A 17,685-nucleotide genomic window follows, 5' to 3' on the forward strand; every position below is an offset into this window, starting at 1 on the left:
GAAGTAACTACAATGTTGTTGATCCATCCTCAATTTTATCCTATCACATCCATTAAATTCTGTAACTGTTATAAAGTCACCATTGGTGTGAACAGTCTCCTTCCTATCCGGCAACTGAGTTAGGAAGGACGCTTGTATCTTTGTAGTGACTGGGTGTATTGATACACCTTCCAAAGTGTAATTAACAACTTCACCATGCTCAAACGGATATTCAATGTTTGTTTGTTTTTTTACCCATCTACCAATAAGGTGCCCTTCTTTGCGAGGCATTGGACAACTTCCCTGTTTCTTGTGGTTTAATCTGTGTTTGAAATTTACAGATAATTGTATGTGTGGGGTAAAGAGAGGTGGTATTCATCATGTTAAACACTATTATTACACACAGAGTGACTCCATGCAACTTATTATGTGACTAGTTAAGCAAATTTTTGCTACTGAACTTTAGGCTTGCCATTACAAAGGGCTTGAATACATACTGACTCAAGACATTTCAGCTTTTCCTTTTTTATTACATTTGTAAAATGTTCTAAAAACATAATTCCACTTTGACATTATGGGGTATTGTGTGTAGGCCAGTGACATACAATCTAAATGTAATCCATTTTAAATTGAGGCTGTAACACAACAAAATGTGGAAAATGTCAAGGGGTGTGAATACTTTCTGAAGGCACTGTATTCCTGAATCCTCACCTGCAGCCTTTCTATGATGTTCCTGTAGCTAACGGACGCAGTGGCGTTGGAGTCCCTCCTGGGGGCGTTCTTGGCGGAGAGTCTCCAGCTCAAGATGGACTTGGTGACCACGTTGTTGGACTTGACAAACAGGTTGTTCACCTGGCTGTCTAGGTCCACTGGTATCGCGATGGCTCTGCTCTTGGCTGTGTGAAATGAAACAGTAGGACGCAAACTTAAGAGGGATGCTCGTTTAAAAAAAAAATGTAAAGATGTATTTTTTTCTTCTAGATGACAGATAAAATGAGCTCATTGGCTTGTGACTACAAAGAAGATGTATTTCTTTGACTTTATCAAGACAGTGTTTGGGCAAGAGGTGGAGGCCAATTGCAGGTATCTTACCCACGTCAGACAGCACCTTGATACAGGCCTCAACGGAGGCCTTCTGAGTGGGGTTGAGCCAGTTGCAGTGGTATACCCTGAACACCCCCTGCAGGAGCTGTACAAACACCGGCTGACGAGTCTAAGAGAAAGCGCGAGAGAGAGAGAGAGAGACAGACAGACAGACAGACAGACAGACAGACAGACAGACAGACAGACAGACAGACAGACAGACAGACAGGAAGTAAAGACAGTAGATATGAGAGGAGACAAGACGTCAAAAGACAAGTCAGAAGCTGCACATTAAACAAAGCTAAAATCCCCAGCAGTGATCAACAAAGGCTTTTGTGGTTTATCACAGACCATATTTCTAGAACCCAGTTTCCCCAACTCGAGGGTGCCATCAGACACAAATTGAGTCATGTTCAGCAGGAAGAAATCAGAGAAAACCTTTGAAACCGAGAAAGTATTACCTGAACGTTTATTTACGTTTCAAAGCGTTTTCTCCTGTTTACCCGTACAATTCTCGAACCTTTAACTGTATGTACTGTAAAGGTGCTATAACATACAGTATGTAAGAGGGTTTAACACTTCTAGTATGCCTGTTGGTTATCACCAGAATCAGCTCAGGTCCCAACTACTACTAGACCAATGTCTAAAACATACAGTATCACCGCTACCACCAGGACGAAGCAACACCCTGTGAACCAGCTGCACACAAACCTACGGCACAATATACTGTATACCTCAGTTATCTTTCCCAGAATGCATGCCTGTCATGGGAGAGAAGGGAATGAATATCATTAGGCGGTTCACATCAACTGGTATATTGAGTCTAATGGGATGTGGGATGGTGGGGGAAATGGGTTGGAAAGGATGTGGAAATGACTATAAGAGAAACTAAACCTAATAAAGTCTACACAAAAATCTAGTTCCTTACAGGAATTGGTATTACTAGACAACTCCAGGAGTGATTGCAAAAACCTTAGAGTGAAGTGGATAAGTCTTCCCCTCCACATGTCATACATCCCAACCATTTATAGTAGGCCACAGAGTGATTTACCATTCGTTACGTGACATTTGCAATTATTTCCCAGCAAACACACATCCCATGTATCTTGTGAAAACAAGCCTAAAGATTTGGGAAGGAACTGAGGGGAGGTTTCTAACGCATTTGCACACACCATCTGTAAAGAATTCTTGGAAGGTGCTGACTCAGTTCTGTGAAGACCAGTCATTGAGGAAACGTCTGGCTACTCTATGACTGCTGGTAAGGAACACACCCAGGGGATGGAAAACCAATTACAGTGGGACTTTTACTCATACTTACAAACACCTGACGTGCCAGCTATTTGAAGCAAAATGTCATATATTACATGTTAACTGTCAGTGTAGAGCCTTTGGGGATAATGTTTCTTCCACACAGACGAGGAATTCATTAATGCCTTTTAGAAAATGATAAGTTAACACAGATCACTATCAACAGAAAATGATTGATGACCAGATTTCACCCAACAGAATATCCACAATTCAACTGCTTTTATTTAGTGTTTTTTGTTACGGTGGTCATGGTTACCTGCAGGCTGGTGCTCTGGTCAGAGAAGGGCGAGCTGAAGAAGGTGGTGACGATGCTCATGACTGTCTCTGTCACATAACCCTCCAGAACCGTGTCTGCATGCTTCCTGTCACTGGTGTTGTTGCACACCTACAGATAGCAGACACGGACAACCAAGGTTAGCCTGACTCACTCACCAGACAGACGTGGGTAATGGGTGAGCATTCACTGGATCACACTTCCTGGATCCTCACAGGAAGGAGGATAGAATATTGTTACTCCACGCTGTGATCTCACACTGCCTCTCAGCAGAACACTCCCAGGAGAACATATAAAGCTAACCTTATTTTGAGAGTATCCCTGTAGAATGCTCAGCAGACTATCAACAAGGTCTCAGTAACATGTCACCAGCATGTCTGTTGACTAGCCATGAGATATGGAAGAGAGGTGATGTGTGTTTGTTTACCCTGCATATGTCCACCAGGAAGTTCTCAAAGAGCTTCCACATGTGGTTGCTGGTGTAGATCTCCTTCATCTCCACCTCTGTGTCCACGTAGCAGTGGTTCAGGAAGTTGATGTAGGCTATCTTCACCTGGAGAAAAAGTTGGGAATGAACAACTTCATAGGTGCCTAAGTACATAATTATCTCAAGAGCCCAGAATGGCCATTTAACTTGCTGCAAGAAGCAAATGTTCAAATGAGTCACATGAACACAACATGTACACCAGGCTCTTCATCATTTCAGTAGACTACCAATGCATGCTTTTTAGCTCTTCGGTCAATCACTCACCTCAGGGATGCAGTCCTCATGGGTGACCACCCTCACTATGTCATCCAAAGGCAGCAGAGAGTTACACTTGATCTCAGTGTAGACGTTTTTTCCCTCGGTGCAGACGGCCAGCAGCTCTACCAGGTGGATGTGGTACCTCAGAGCGCTGTTCTCATCCATACGGTCCCGCTCCGACCGCATCATCGTGACCAGGGTCTGGAAGGACGCACGGTCGTTGTAGAACACCAGGACGTCCTCGCCCGAGTTCACCAGCTGAGCAGGAGGAAGACAGAGTAGTTATCAGATGCTGCTGACACACGATATAGATTTGAATTCATTTTTGTTTGGGTAGTATTGCAGGTTTATATTGCTAAAATGCATGTGTTTCATTTGCATTAGAATCATGTGTGCACGGTAATTATGGTGTCCCACCTCAGCCATGACGGTGTCCTGACACTTCTTGATGAACTTGTTCTCAGCCTTGACGATGGTTTGAAGGAACTTGAGGTACTGGACATGGCGGCCGTGCGTCTCGGTGCAGTGGATAAAGTGCTGCACCACTCGCTCGTTGATCTCACTGCACAGCTGGAAGTTATTCATGAAAACGTGCTGCATGGTGACTGCCTCCAGAATCTGAAGAGAAGGTGAAATAGAAGCATCAAACTAGTGGACTTATTGGTATGGGAAGGATGGAGTACCACTGGTTCATCCCAGCCCTAACCCTTTCCCCAGGAAAGTCCACTCACCCCTGGGTTGAGGAATAGGTTGATGTGCTTGTGCAGCAGGATCTGGTTCTGCTGGTTCCCTGCACAGAAGTTCTGGAGGAACTCATGAGCCAGCTTCATGATCTCCTGCATGCGGACGTCCTCGCCCTGGAGTGTTCGTCATAAGTACAGGCAGACACACATCCAAAGAGCTGCAGCCATCATTCAAACCTTCCACAAATGAAATGATTGACCAAGCCTATGTACAACTCTGTGGTATAAATGCTCTAGTGTTTTCTTCATGCCTTTTTGGTCAGTCTATAAAGGGATGTTTTGAGAGTATAGGTCTGGCCCATCATATTCTCCAGTACCTTCTCATAGGGGATCTGCAGTAGCTCCAGCACCACACTGTGGGCTCCCATGTTCCTCAATAGTCTCTGCTGCTGCTTCTTACTCTTCTTCCCCGATGCTCCCTCCTGGACACACAGCTTACTGAGCCGCAGCAGGATCTGAACACGGGGAAGAGAGAAGGGGCTCAGAGACTGTCTGCCTTATACATCTCTAATGACTGACAACATCTTAAAAGAGTGAAGGCAATGACTCCTTACACCGCCAACTCAGAGATGAGAGAAAATGAAGAAGAAGATGGTACCTCCTTCATAACCCTGTAGTTGTAACTGCTGTTGCTTTCCTCCTTCTTTTTGTCAGAGCCGCCTGAATCCCCCTGCACATGGACAGAGTTAGAATGAGAGCTTGTTCATACACATGTGAAGCATCCCATAAAAAATCCTTGAGATGTACAATAATCGTTAGGAAGTTTTGACGCAATACCTTCATTTTATGGTCGGACTCTGAGGGTCCGTCCCCTCCGTCCTCGTCCCCCTGCCTCTTGTACACCCACAGCTCCGACTTCTCCACGATGGAGCGCAGCTGGTCTAAGTCTGACTTGATCTGCTTGTAGTTGTCCACATCTTGGCTGGTCACCAAGAGCTGGACCTAAGGGAAGAGGAAGGGATATAACTCAGTTAAGACTTAAGTTTAATCTCCACAGCAAGCTAGGCCTTTAATTGCCTTGTAATCAAATGACTTTAATGCTCATTCATATGATGCCTTTCTAACTAAAGATACGATTCTTGATGAGTGTGCGGAGAACTGATAGAGTGGACCTGTGAGTTCTTGTGGACCTGTGAGTTCTTTGGTCGGAGGCCTACCTGTTTGAAGGCCATGAGGACTTCCTGTCTCTGGCTGAAGTGTCTGAAGAGCAGCTGGAGGGCCCCAGACACCAGGGGAGGGTAGTCATGCATGGTGAGGTGCAGTAGCACCCTCAGGAAGGTCCTCCCTCCATGGTCATCCAGGTCCAGAGGGGTGTTCTCCTCACTGCAGAACAACACACCAGGCTCAGACACTGGGGACTGAGTATCCCAGTCTTAAAAACAGTCCTTTTATGGAGACTGACACTGCATTGCTTTAAAATGAGAGGGTTTACCTTCCTCCAAAGATTGCCTCTGCCTGCTCTTCTATGTTCTCAAAATCTAGAGACCCTAACAAAACAAATAAAGCATTTACATTCTTGTGAACCCCGTTTGCAGGCTATACTTCACTTTGGAAACCATCGACACCGCAAATGAACTTGATAAATATCTGAAAATAAAAATGTAATACAAATACTAAGGGTGTAGGGACACGTGGAATCTGTTATGTCTGTAGTGTCCGTAGCTTGAGGGTAAAAGCAGTAAGAAAGAAAAGGCAAGGCTTTGGTTTTCAGTATGCTGACCTGTCATATTATTTCCATCTTGACTAGCACTAGACGGTGTATTATCACCCTGAGGGTTACTCTCATCAAACTCTCGCTTGAAGATACAGAGCAGGCAGGAGATCCTGTAGTCTAGCCGCACATTCAGAATGAACTAGTGGGCAGGAACAGAGCACATCAGTTAGTTAAAACACCAGGCTTCGGAGCTCACCACTAAGAATAATCATACTGAGAAAAATATGTCCTTCATCTAGATTTTCTACACATTTGTATTTGATACTATGGGAAATCAAAGCCAAGATATTTGAAAATAACATGGGAAAATCAATATAAAAGGCCAGATGACAGGGGCAGACGTTACCTGGAGGATCTCGATGATCTTGAGCTTGGTGTCCATCACCATGATGTCCTCCCTCTCCGGCTCTGTCTGGGTCTTGACCACACCCTCCTCCGGCTGGTGGGTGGGGGTGATGGGGAGGAAGCCCCCCCCTCGAAGGACCACCTGGGTCATCAGCTCCCCCACCCCATGGATAGACTTCATCACATTACTGCCTGTGGACACACACATACACACAAAAACACACACACACACACACACCTCAGAATTGAACAGGGGTGCTTACTCACACACAACACAATAACCGAACCTAATTAACTCCCACATGATTCCTCATATAAGGGAAGGGTATTGAGAGCGAGAGAGTGCACCTCAATAACACTACATCAGTAACAGCCAATACCAATTGACAGACAGGAAGAAGCCGGGTGTTCACCTTGTTTTTCCTCTCCCTTCTCCAGCTTGGTAATGGGGTAAATGGTGCTGACATGAACACAGTCCAAGATGTTCAATAAGATCTTAGTCAGTCGCAGCAGGTCACTGAAGTTATAGAAGCCAAAGTAAATGAGGTTCCTTGCCAGGTTCACTACCTTTTAACAGAGAAAAGTGAAAACGGAAGTGTGATAATTCCCCATATGATACATTCTCTCTGGTTGACACTTTGTGATGTTTCCAGAGAAACCTACCTCGAAGGTGAGCTTGTTTTTCTCTCTGTCATCGAAAGGGATGTTCTGAGACACCACAGACATCAGGTAGTTCTCCACAAACTCCATGGTCAGGCAGAACCTCTCCTTGATCTCATCTCTGGTGGTACCATCATTGTCGTAGCTTAGAAAGTGAGAGAACATTCTTGTGTAAAGGCTCAGAGGTAGCCTATAGATGAGCTTAGGTAATGCAGAATATCGCTGATAGGACCCTAACAACACGTTCATAAACCCCACTCACTTGTCAATGGCGATCTTGGAGGGGATCTCGGACCAGAGGCGTGCGTACTTGACTGGCGTGACCTGTTCCTGGGGGTCGCGGTCCACGTGCATGTGCAGCATCATGCGGCAGAAGGATGCCCTAAGGTCGTAGGGCAGGTCCTCGTCAGACATGCAGCGCAGGATCAGGTCCACGTCTAGCTGGCCAGAGATCTTATTGATGGCCAGGTACTGACGGTCCAGACACATCCGCGCAAACAGATTCAGCTGGTACCTGCAGGGGGGAGAGGAGCATACTTTAACATCTGGTCGGGGTATTAGTCTGAAAGCAGGCTATGTACATAGACAATCAAACTGTCCCATATGCTTTTACATACTGTACATCCAAACATGTCATTGCACCCATAATCCAACCTTAACTCCTCCTGAACCCTGTAAGGCGCTAATCCCCGACCTGTAGTAGCTGACCACCTCCTGGTCCTCCTTCTGGCCCTCCTTGGCGTCCTGGGCCAACTCTCTGACACTCTTGCTTCGGATCTCCTTGCAGTTGTCCCTCCAGAAGAGCCACACCTCCTCCTCATCCTCCTCCGTCTCTATGGGATTCTCCCCCATTGTTACAGCCTCAATCTCAAAGCGCGACAGAACTAGCCTGGTCGGCGGCAAATAAAACAGACAGTCAACATAGTGCAAAGTAACTGCAGAAAACAATGAATACTGAAACACACGTCGGTCTTTGTTTTCATAATCAACAGCATTACTAATAACACTATATTGGAGACAATCTAATTAGAAAGCATCAGTATAATGTTCAAACACGCACACACCCACACTCATGTTTTTAGTGGGGTTTACTTAGTCTCGATGAGGATGTCTGCATTGGATGGGTCCAGCACGGCGTTACAGATGAGCTCCTGAGTCACTGGGATGGACTTGTTCATGGACACACATAGATCAGACAGGTAGTCCAGAAACCTGGAGATGAGGGTCAAAGAGAAGGGGATGGTCAACATACAGGCCCAGCTGCCTAAGAGGCAAACACCACTGCACTGGATTAACACTGACGTTGGTGCTAAACTGAAGAACAGGGCTACCACACACAGAGCTATCGTAGACAACCTTGATGCTACGGCCGAAGACAGGAAGAAGTAGTCCTGCTATGACTTCCGCAGAGTCAACAAACTAGCAAAAGGACAATATAGGAATAAGGTCGAATCATAATACACAGGCTCGGACGCCCGCCTCATGTGGCAGGTGCTACATTCCATTACTGATTACAAAGGAAGACCCAACCCTGCCCAACGATGCCTCTCCAGCAGACAAACTCAATGCATGCACGCTTTGACAACAACAACATTGAGCCGGGTGTGAGGATTGGGTGATCTCGCTCTCTGAAGCCGACGTGAGAAGGGTCTTCAATCAGTTCAACACCCGCAGGGCCGTGGGCCCCGACGGTACTCCAGGGTGCGCTCTAGGGCATGCGCAGAATAGCTGGCAAGCATATTCACAGTTATTTTCAACTTCTCCTTGCCCCGGTCTGTAATTCCCACATTTTAAAATGACCACAATGCTTTCTGTTCCTAAGAATTCTATGCCTTCATGCCACAATGACTAATGCCCTGTAGCACTCACTTCTGTAATCATGAAGTGCTTTGAGAGGCTGGTTATGGCACACATTAACTCCACCATCTCAGCCACCCTGGACCCACTCCAAATTGCATACCACCCCAACAGATCCATAGATGATGCAATCTCAATTTTTCCACACCGCCCTCATCCACCTAGATAAGAGGAATACCTATGTGAGAATGCTGTTCATTGACTACACACCATTGTCCCCTCCAAGCTCGTCACCAAGCTTTGGACTCTGGGACTGAGCACCTCCCTCTGCAACTGGAACCTGGACTTCCTGATGGGCCGACCCCAGGTAGTAAGGGTAGGCAACATCTCCTCCGCCACGCTGACCCTTAACACAGGGGCCCCACAGGGGTGTGTGCTTAGTCCCCTCCTGTACTCCCTCTTCACCCACGAAAGTGTAGCCACGCACAATTCCAACACAATTATCAAGTTCGCTGATAACACAACGGTGGTAGGCCTGATCACTGGCGACAATGAGTGAGCCTATTAGGGAGGAGGTTAGTGACTTGGCAGTGTGGTGCCGGAGCAACAACCTCTCCCTCAACGTCAGCAAGACCAAGGAGCTGATCGTGGACTACAGGAAACGGAGGGGTGAGCACTTATTTCATTGTGTAATTCATATTCTTGTGTTTTTTTTATAATAATACATTGTTATTCATTCTTGCATTGTTGGGTTTTGAAAGGCATGTGACATTAAAACTTGAAAAATACGGGGTCTACAACAGTGCACTAGCCAATATCCACAGTACAGGCTCCCAGAGTAGGGTTATTCAGGCTCAGTGACCTGCTACAGCCCTGTGCTGCTGGAAACAGAAGGCTCCAGTCCCGACACAGTCCCCCTCCCAGCTCCATCAGACCCCAATAAAAGCCCCCTTTATCCAGACCCTTGGATCAGCATGGTTCTCATATCGCCAGCAGCACAAGACTGGAGCTCGACAGCACTAATGACAGCAATTACCTCCAGTGCCAGGGTCCAAAACAATCCCATCCTCTGATACCCTCATGCATACATTTGAATACATCTACATCTACTACATTCCCTGGCTGGTGCTGTACAAACAAACTTCCACCCACAGACAACCTTCTGAATCAGGCCCATGGCATGCCCCCATCCTATCGCCTCGTCCTCTTGGTCTCACCTGGGCTCCCGGTTCTTCCTGACCAGGGTGACAAAGGTGTCAATCTCTGCGGCCGTGATGTGTTTTTCCAGGAGCTTGCGGTTGTTGTGGAGCAGGGCAGTTATCGTGTCCTCAGCCAGAACGTCGTAGCCTATCTGTTTCTGCATGAAGCGGAACTGCTTGGCTATGTACTCCTGTAGAGGGGGAGTCAGTGAGGGTCAGGACCATTCTAATGCACAACTAACAGGTTAAGTAAATTTAGCCTTTTAGCCAGCACATTTCTGCTGTGTGTCTGAGTTGATCGATGCAATCAATCAGTTCTGCCCACCGACCTGGTTCTTCCTGTAGTCTTGTTGGGAGTGCCGTAATACCCGGTAACAGAGCCTGCAGATGTGCCTGAAGGGGGCGTGGCGCTGGTCACCAAGCTCTTCCAATCGCAGCATAGGACCATCCCCACTGTCCGTGAACGGGGCTTGGAGAAGTTTGAAAATCTAAAGAGGGATATGGATTCCATATGTAATTTAAATTGTGACACTTAAATTGACAATGTGGAGAGGTTAACTTAACATTGACTGTCATACGTACCCCAAGCCCAAAGTAGATGATACTACCATGGAGTACAATGAGCTGTACCTGTTTCAGGATGTTCTGCTCCCTCATGAGTTTCTGTCTCTCTCTGTTGGGCTTGTTGACCATGATCTCCAGCACGTCCTGGCCAGTGTTGGGGATGTCACACACGAAGAAGACCAGGTCCTCCAGAAGCTTAGTGACAAACCTGAAGACCAGAGAGACAGGGCCAGGGAGGAATGAATGGTTCCACCAGGATCCCAGATAACATCCACTCCTACAGCCAGCCTCTCTAGAGAGAGGAGCCACGGACAATAGCTAAAAGAGAAAAACTATGGAATACCTGGTGGACCTTAAAATGACGACACAGCTCAACATGATAAATAATACTTCTACCAAATGTTAAAAGGCCAACAGCAATCTTCTAAAATGACTTTCAACCTACCAGATATTTCCAACAATGTAATACAGTAGGTCAAAAGGTTACTGCCGGCATCTGTTTCAAACACACACTTTACCTCCTCTCATTCTGTGTTATAGTGCCCTTCTCCAGTTTGCCAGCAATGGATGCCAACACTTTACTGGCATCGTTGGCCAAGTCTAAGTCTCTGACTTCCGCTGGGGGGACAGGCACTATGGCAAAGGCCTCTTTGTCTTCTTTAACTGCTGATGTGCCAATCTAAAAGAACGACATGTAAAACATACTTTGAATAAATTGATTTTACAAGTCCGATCAAAGGTCACACACTAGTATCCTTCCCAGCCACTCACCCGTAACATGACAGGCTTCTCCTCCTCCTTGTCAATGGGGTTGTTGGTGCTGTGGACCCATGTGTTGGTGCAGAGGTGCCTGAGCCTCACAAAAGAGCTCCTGAGGGAACAGGACAGAGCAACTCAGAGGACCGCACCAACACAAAAAACAACAACAGTCCACTATACTAGTCTACCTCTCCATGATAATTCTACTCAGAGGCCTTTTATATGCAAAATTATGTTTGTGGATAGTAATTCTTCAGGTGATTTTTTTTCCGGTGTCAACCTTACAGTAGCCTTGAAAAGTGAACTTTGTTTAAACATTTATATTGTTTGCAGAAGTATTTGGGATTACTAGGGAATACCAGCTGTGTTTAGTCTGTAATGCTCTTTCAACTTGGATGGGATTTTTTTTTTGTCTTATTAAACCAAGCCCTGTGAGGACAGAATGGAACGCTCAATAACTTACGTCACTCAATTTCTCAGAATCTGCTCTTGATGCAAGAAATCAACTGCATACAACCATGCATGGTGACTGCATGGTCATAGATGGCTGAGTCAGGACAGGAGATTCTTCAAAGTAGCCACCCTTTGCCTTGATGACAGCTTTGTACACTCTTGGCATTCTCTCAACCAGCTTCGTGAGGTAGTCCCCTGGAATGCATTTCGATTAACAAGTGTGCCTTGTTAATATTTAATTTGTGGAATTTCTTTCCTTCTTTAATGCGTTTGAGCATATCAGTTGTGTTGTGACAAGGTAGTGGGGTATACAGAAGATAGCCCTATTTGAGAAAAAGACCAAGTCCATACTATGGACTTACTTTATTACTTTACTTGAAGACATGAAGGTCCGTCAATCCAGAATATTTCAAGAACTTTGAAAGTTTCTTCAAGTGCAGTCGCAAAACCATTGAGCACTATGATGAAACTGTCTCTCATGAGGACCACCACAGGAAAGGAAGATCCAGAGTTAGCTCTGCTGCAGAGGATAAGTTCATTAGAGTTACTGGCCTCAGAAATTGCAGTCCACATAAATGCTACACAGAGTTCAAGTAACAGACACATCTCAACATCAACTGTTCAAAGGAGACTGCATGAATCAGGCCTTCATGGTTGATTTGCTGCAAAGAAACCACTACTAAAGGATGCCAATAAGAAGAAGAGACTTGATTGGGCCAAGAAATACGAGCAATGGACATTAGACCAGTGGAAATCTGTCCTTTGGTCTGATGAGTCCAAATTTGAGATTTTTGTTTCCAACCGCCGTGTCTTTGTGAGACGCAGAGAAGTTGAACTGATGATCTCTGCATGTGTGGTTCCCACCGTGAAGCATGGAGGAGCAGGTGTGATGGTGCTTTGCTGGTGACACTGTCTGTGATTTATTTAGAATTCAAGGCTCACTTAACCAGCATGGCTACCACAGCATTCTGCAACAATATGCCATCCCATCTGGTTTGCGCTTCGTGGGATTTGCACACGTTTGCGTGTGCAAATCTATCAAGGCAAAGGGTTGCTACTTTGAAGAATCTCAAATATAAGATTTATTTTGATTTGTTTAACCCTTTTTTGGTTCCTACATGATTCCATGTGTTATTTCATAGTTTTGATGTCTTCACTATTATTCTACAATGTAGAAAATAGTAAAAATAAAGAAAAACCCTTGAATGAGTAGGTGTGTCCAAACTTTTGACTGGTCCTGTATATCAATTGGTTGTTCAAACCACCTAAAACCAACTTAGTTATAGATGATGGTAATAACATTTAGAGTGGGCTCTCACCACTAGTGGGTGTGATGACTTTCTGTTACATCCTCAAACAAGATGTATGAAAATCTAGTTCCAAAATACAAATACTTTGATGTTTTGTGTGCCAAAACAGCACTGTCAGCCAATCAGCTTCTTTGTTGTTCAACGCGATGTGCCATTCATAATGGCTGCTGTAGCTACTGCTACCTAGCATGAGGACGAAAAAAGGGCAGTTTTCCAGAAAGAAATAGCAGTATTTCAATCTTCCCAATGTATCAGTTTGGATAAAGGTAACATTTGGAGTACAGTGGCATATCCCATCCCTGTATTTTTATTTTTTTATTTAACTAGGCAAGTCAGTTAGGAACAAATTCTTATGTTTACACAATTTAACCAACACCCATCTATTTTTGTGGCTAACTGGACCTACCATTTGGTTTTGAATTATTGAAACCAAACCATAAGATTTTAATGAAAAGTATTTTAATAAACATGAAAAAGGTGAACGTAAGAAGCGCTCAAAATGTCAAATAGGCTACATGTCATATTAAACTGCATCTAAACACCCTAAATAGGTCAAGAGCCAGACAGGGAGACTAAAAAAGAGATGAATTACTTAGGCTATATTATTTCAATTATCTCAAGGCTATAGCCTACAAAGAAATACATTGTGAAGTATTTGCGAGTACGACACACTAGTCTGGTAGGAGTCAGGGTCATTAGGCGCTTAACATTTAAACAACATTTCATTGTGTTAACTCATTTTAGTCTATAAATTGCAGATATAGCCCTGTGACTTACTTAGAATTAAATACAAATTAAATGAAAAATGCCTTATTAGACTCAGTCTACAGTGCCTTTGAATTCATTTTTAGAAACAGCAGTTTGTCCAGAATCTGTGGCTTAAGGCTCATTCCGATGGTGCAGGGAGAGCAGACCAACAGCAGAGAATATCGTCTCTGCGCTTGCAGAGCCACTGGAGATGCTAAACACCTTTTTGGCCACTCTTGCCAGGCTGATTTATCGATCGATCTATCTATCTATACACATACATATACACACACACATACATATACACACACTACCGGTCAAACGTTTTAGAACACATACTCATTCAAGGCTTTACTTTATTTTTACTATTTTCTACATCGAAGAATAATAGTGAAGACATCAAAACTATGAAATAATTTATATTTTGCCCTGTTTATCAAAAGTGATGGAAGAACTTGTCAATAATCAACTGACTGGCTCACAAGTCCTCAACTGGCAGCTTCATTAAATAGTACCCGCAAAACACCAGTCTCAACGTCAACAGTGAAGATGTGACTCCGGGATGCTGGCTTTCTAGGCATAGTTGCAAAGAAAAAGCCATATCTCAGACTGGCCAATAAAAATAAAATATTAAGATGGGCAAAAGAACACAGACACTGGACAGAGGAACTCTGCCTAGAAGGCCAGCATCCCGGAGTCGCCTCTTCACTGTTGACGTTGAGACTGGTGTTTTGCGGGTATTATTTAATGAAGCTGCCCGTTGAGGATTTGTGAGGCGGCTGTTTCTCAAACTAGACACTCTAATGTACTTGTCCTCTTGCTCAGTTGTGCACCGGGGCCTCCCACTCCTCTTTCTATTCTGGTAGAGCCAGTTTGCGCTGTTCTGTGAAGGTAGTACACAGCGTTGTACCAGATCTTCAGTTTCTTGGCAATTTCTCGCATGGAATAGCCTTCATTTCTCAGAACAAGAATAGATTGACGAGTTTCAGAAGAAAGGTGTTTGTTTCTGGCCATTTTGAGCCTGTAATCAAACCCACAAATGCTGATGCTCTAGATACTCAACTAGTCTAAAGAAGGCCAGTTTTATTGCTTCTTTAAATCAGAACAACAGTTTTCAGCTGTGCTAACATAATTGCAAAAGGGTTTTCTAATGATCAATTAGCCTTTTAATATAATAAACTTGGATTAGCTAACACAACGTGCCATTGGAACACAGGAGTGATGGTTGCTGATAATGGGCCTCTGTACACTTATGTAGATATTCCATAAGCAACATTTTTTGATACAGTAGTGTATATATATATATATATATATATATCCCTTGCTCTTGGTTCTCATCTTTGTAAATCACCTTGATTTTGCACTTGTCTGTTTTATCAGTTTGTTTATGAAAATATTTAGCAAACTTCATGACAGTAGCTAAAGCAAGGGGCTATAGCGGCACACAAGTAGACTATAAATGCATATTGGGCCGGGCATGCCCTGAGCTCATGAAATGAGCGGTACTGGAGCGCTACTGGAGTGAAATTGGAGCAGGGGCGAGAAGGCCGACACTCCAGCCTTTGGGAATCTCGTTCCGTGCTCGAGTCAAATTGAGCACTCGCCGCTCCTCGCTCCCTTCAGCTCTACTCCGCTCACATACTCTGGTGTCCACCTTCTCTAGCCGTAGGCGCAGACAGTACACCAGACACTGGCTGTATTCTTGGCCTGGTTGCGTAATGACCCATTAGGCTAACAGGCTTACCTTTGTGTAGACCATCCACCATGCTCACTCTAATGACTCACACCTAAAGCTCAGCCTGCCTGCTCGTGTCCTGAAGAACATGGGTTATTTCAGGTAGGACGGGAGGGGAGGAGGAGCCGAGAGGGAGGGTGCAGCCAATAGTAGCCAGAAGGCAGGCACGCACCTGACAACGTTACACAATGCAGTCTTTGACACTACAGTGTGAGGCGCTGGCCTTTCTGATGTGATGCTGGTGACAGAAACAACCACACTATTGTTATTTTAGCAAACACCGCCATTGCACATGATACAGTCAATAAGGGTGAAGAAGAAGGAACACAGCAAAGGTAAATATAGACATATGGTATGTCAGCAATCTACGCCCTGTTGCGCACATGAGAGAGCTAGTCATCTTTACTCACACTAGTGTGTGTGTGTGTGTGTGTGTGTGTGTGTGTGTGTGTGTGTGTGTGTGTGTGTGTGTGTGTGTGTGTGTCAGTCAATAGAGTTCCAGACACTTGTTGAATCTATGTCAAGGTGCATTGAAGCTGTTCTGGCTCGTAGTGGCCCAATGTCCTACTAAGACACTTTATGTTGAGAAAACATGTGGTTCGAGGCTGGGTTTCTGTATAGCACTTTGTGACATCTGCTGATGTAAAAAGGGCTTTATAAATACATTGGATCGAGCACACCTTACTATCACATTGTCTGATGTCCATATATGGACAGAACCTGATCATTCCCATGTATTTGGAAGTAGCTGTCTGAAAGAGCAGTTTACTTCATGAGAAACATGATGGTGTGTTTTCTGTGTGGGCAGATGGATGGTTATTCAACATCTGGCTTCTGTGTTTAGTTAGGGGACCGGGAGGTGGCTAGATCAAGACATGTTGCAACATCTTCTGGTTCTCCTGAACTAGCCTGCAGTGCCTCATCACCATGGTTTCCTGCTTCAAATCATACCGGGACTTTCCTGACTATTATTAGATAGTAGAAAACAAACTGGACTCCCTCCTACACACACGCACACACAGAAAGTGGAATGAATGGCCAATGTCCGGTATCACCTCAGCAAGGTCAGAGTTCTGACTGATTGTGAGAAAACACAACAGCACATTCTTGTGGAAGATGGTGAGACATCTTAGAAATATGAATCACTTTGAAAACAAAAGTTCTAAAATTGAATCATGTGCAACACTGAGCTATGCTTTCCTGCAAACCTATTCACATCAAAGAACAAACAATTGAACACTTCGTTAGCTATCCCACAATAGCCCTGAAATGGTCCTCTTTGAATTGTAAAAGCTGCTCCTTGGTTTCTCAGACTAACTAGGCTGCATGATTAGACACCCCTGAGGTCCCTTCTCCATCTCTATGAAGATGCGTCACGGGTGGGTGCCCCATCCAGTCAACACGTGACTGTCAGCAGCAGCAGCCTGTAACACGGCCGCTACAGGAGGAAATAGAGTCCCGCCCACTACTTCCCCTGACCCCAAGTAAAAAATAGCAGGTATATCATGTGTGATATTTGGCTGTGTACCTGGGCACTAGGGAGTCCCCACCTCTCAGGGTGGTAGGGTCCAGTTCAAAGATGGAGGAGATGTCCATGCCATCAGGAACAGACACCAGTTGGTACATGACCCTTTCCTGGGGGGTTCGCAAACGCGCTCTCAGGGCCTCATGGTCCGAGTCCAACTGGAGGTACAGTATAAAGAGGACACTGTTAGTTCATATTGAAGCCTCAACACAGCAGTCCAGTTCATCATTTCAATATTACTGTGACTGTGTGTAACACAGATCAGGAATGAAGATATGTTTCCTCTAATCTGTTTCTAGTTAAGACTTACGCATGGCAACAATAACTTAAATCAGTGCTATATCAATGGATCACATTAAGAAGTTAAAGCATTGCAACATTGTTCGGGTTACTGCAGCCAGAGATTTTCTCATTTCCAGCTTTACAGTACAGTAATGCAAGTTAATCATTATTCTGATATTGGGATAATTGACTAACCTAACTCCCTCTTTTTCCTCCATCCCCCAAGACAAATACACCAACCAACACATCTCTCCTCGTATTAGCTGTATTCATCAGTACCACTCAGATGAGGACTGAGCAAGAAGTTACGTTGAGATGGGAGTTTACGCCAGCTCAGAGACCTTTTCCAGTTTTAGAAGAGCTAATGTGTTGTTGACGCATCCTGTCAAGTTGACTGATCTAAAGTCCAATTCAATTCAGAATGCATTTAGATTTATATGATATATAAATAAAAACATTTGCG

At 44.7% G+C, this 17,685-nt stretch overlaps 1 protein-coding gene across 10 annotated transcripts in view; it reads right to left on the reverse strand.

The window, feature by feature from the left end:
- Positions 1-17,685, reverse strand: part of LOC115150859 (inositol 1,4,5-trisphosphate receptor type 1) — a 135,928-nt gene that overhangs the window by 74,101 nt on the left and 44,142 nt on the right. For 8 of the 10 annotated variants that reach the window (XM_029694615.1, XM_029694610.1, XM_029694614.1 and 5 more), the window contains 25 exons: positions 16,944-17,098; positions 11,183-11,282; positions 10,930-11,090; positions 10,478-10,619; positions 10,177-10,335; positions 9,866-10,038; positions 7,944-8,063; positions 7,546-7,740; positions 7,114-7,365; positions 6,855-6,996; positions 6,605-6,758; positions 6,193-6,383; positions 5,853-5,985; positions 5,565-5,619; positions 5,290-5,455; positions 4,910-5,074; positions 4,731-4,802; positions 4,450-4,587; positions 4,121-4,246; positions 3,807-4,007; positions 3,396-3,647; positions 3,072-3,197; positions 2,627-2,755; positions 1,072-1,192; positions 691-875 (listed from right to left, as the gene is read on the reverse strand). In XM_029694615.1, the coding sequence (XP_029550475.1) occupies positions 691-875; positions 1,072-1,192; positions 2,627-2,755; positions 3,072-3,197; positions 3,396-3,647; positions 3,807-4,007; positions 4,121-4,246; positions 4,450-4,587; positions 4,731-4,802; positions 4,910-5,074; positions 5,290-5,455; positions 5,565-5,619; positions 5,853-5,985; positions 6,193-6,383; positions 6,605-6,758; positions 6,855-6,996; positions 7,114-7,365; positions 7,546-7,740; positions 7,944-8,063; positions 9,866-10,038; positions 10,177-10,335; positions 10,478-10,619; positions 10,930-11,090; positions 11,183-11,282; positions 16,944-17,098 (3,813 nt within the window). The remainder of the gene's footprint in view (positions 1-690; positions 876-1,071; positions 1,193-2,626; positions 2,756-3,071; positions 3,198-3,395; positions 3,648-3,806; positions 4,008-4,120; positions 4,247-4,449; positions 4,588-4,730; positions 4,803-4,909; positions 5,075-5,289; positions 5,456-5,564; positions 5,620-5,852; positions 5,986-6,192; positions 6,384-6,604; positions 6,759-6,854; positions 6,997-7,113; positions 7,366-7,545; positions 7,741-7,943; positions 8,064-9,865; positions 10,039-10,176; positions 10,336-10,477; positions 10,620-10,929; positions 11,091-11,182; positions 11,283-16,943; positions 17,099-17,685) is intronic. The other 2 variants (XM_029694607.1, XM_029694608.1) reach the window with 2 other exon arrangements.

The sequence above is a fragment of the Salmo trutta genome, chromosome 16 (genome assembly GCF_901001165.1).
Source record: "Salmo trutta chromosome 16, fSalTru1.1, whole genome shotgun sequence".
Classification (NCBI taxonomy): Eukaryota; Metazoa; Chordata; class Actinopteri; order Salmoniformes; family Salmonidae; genus Salmo; species Salmo trutta.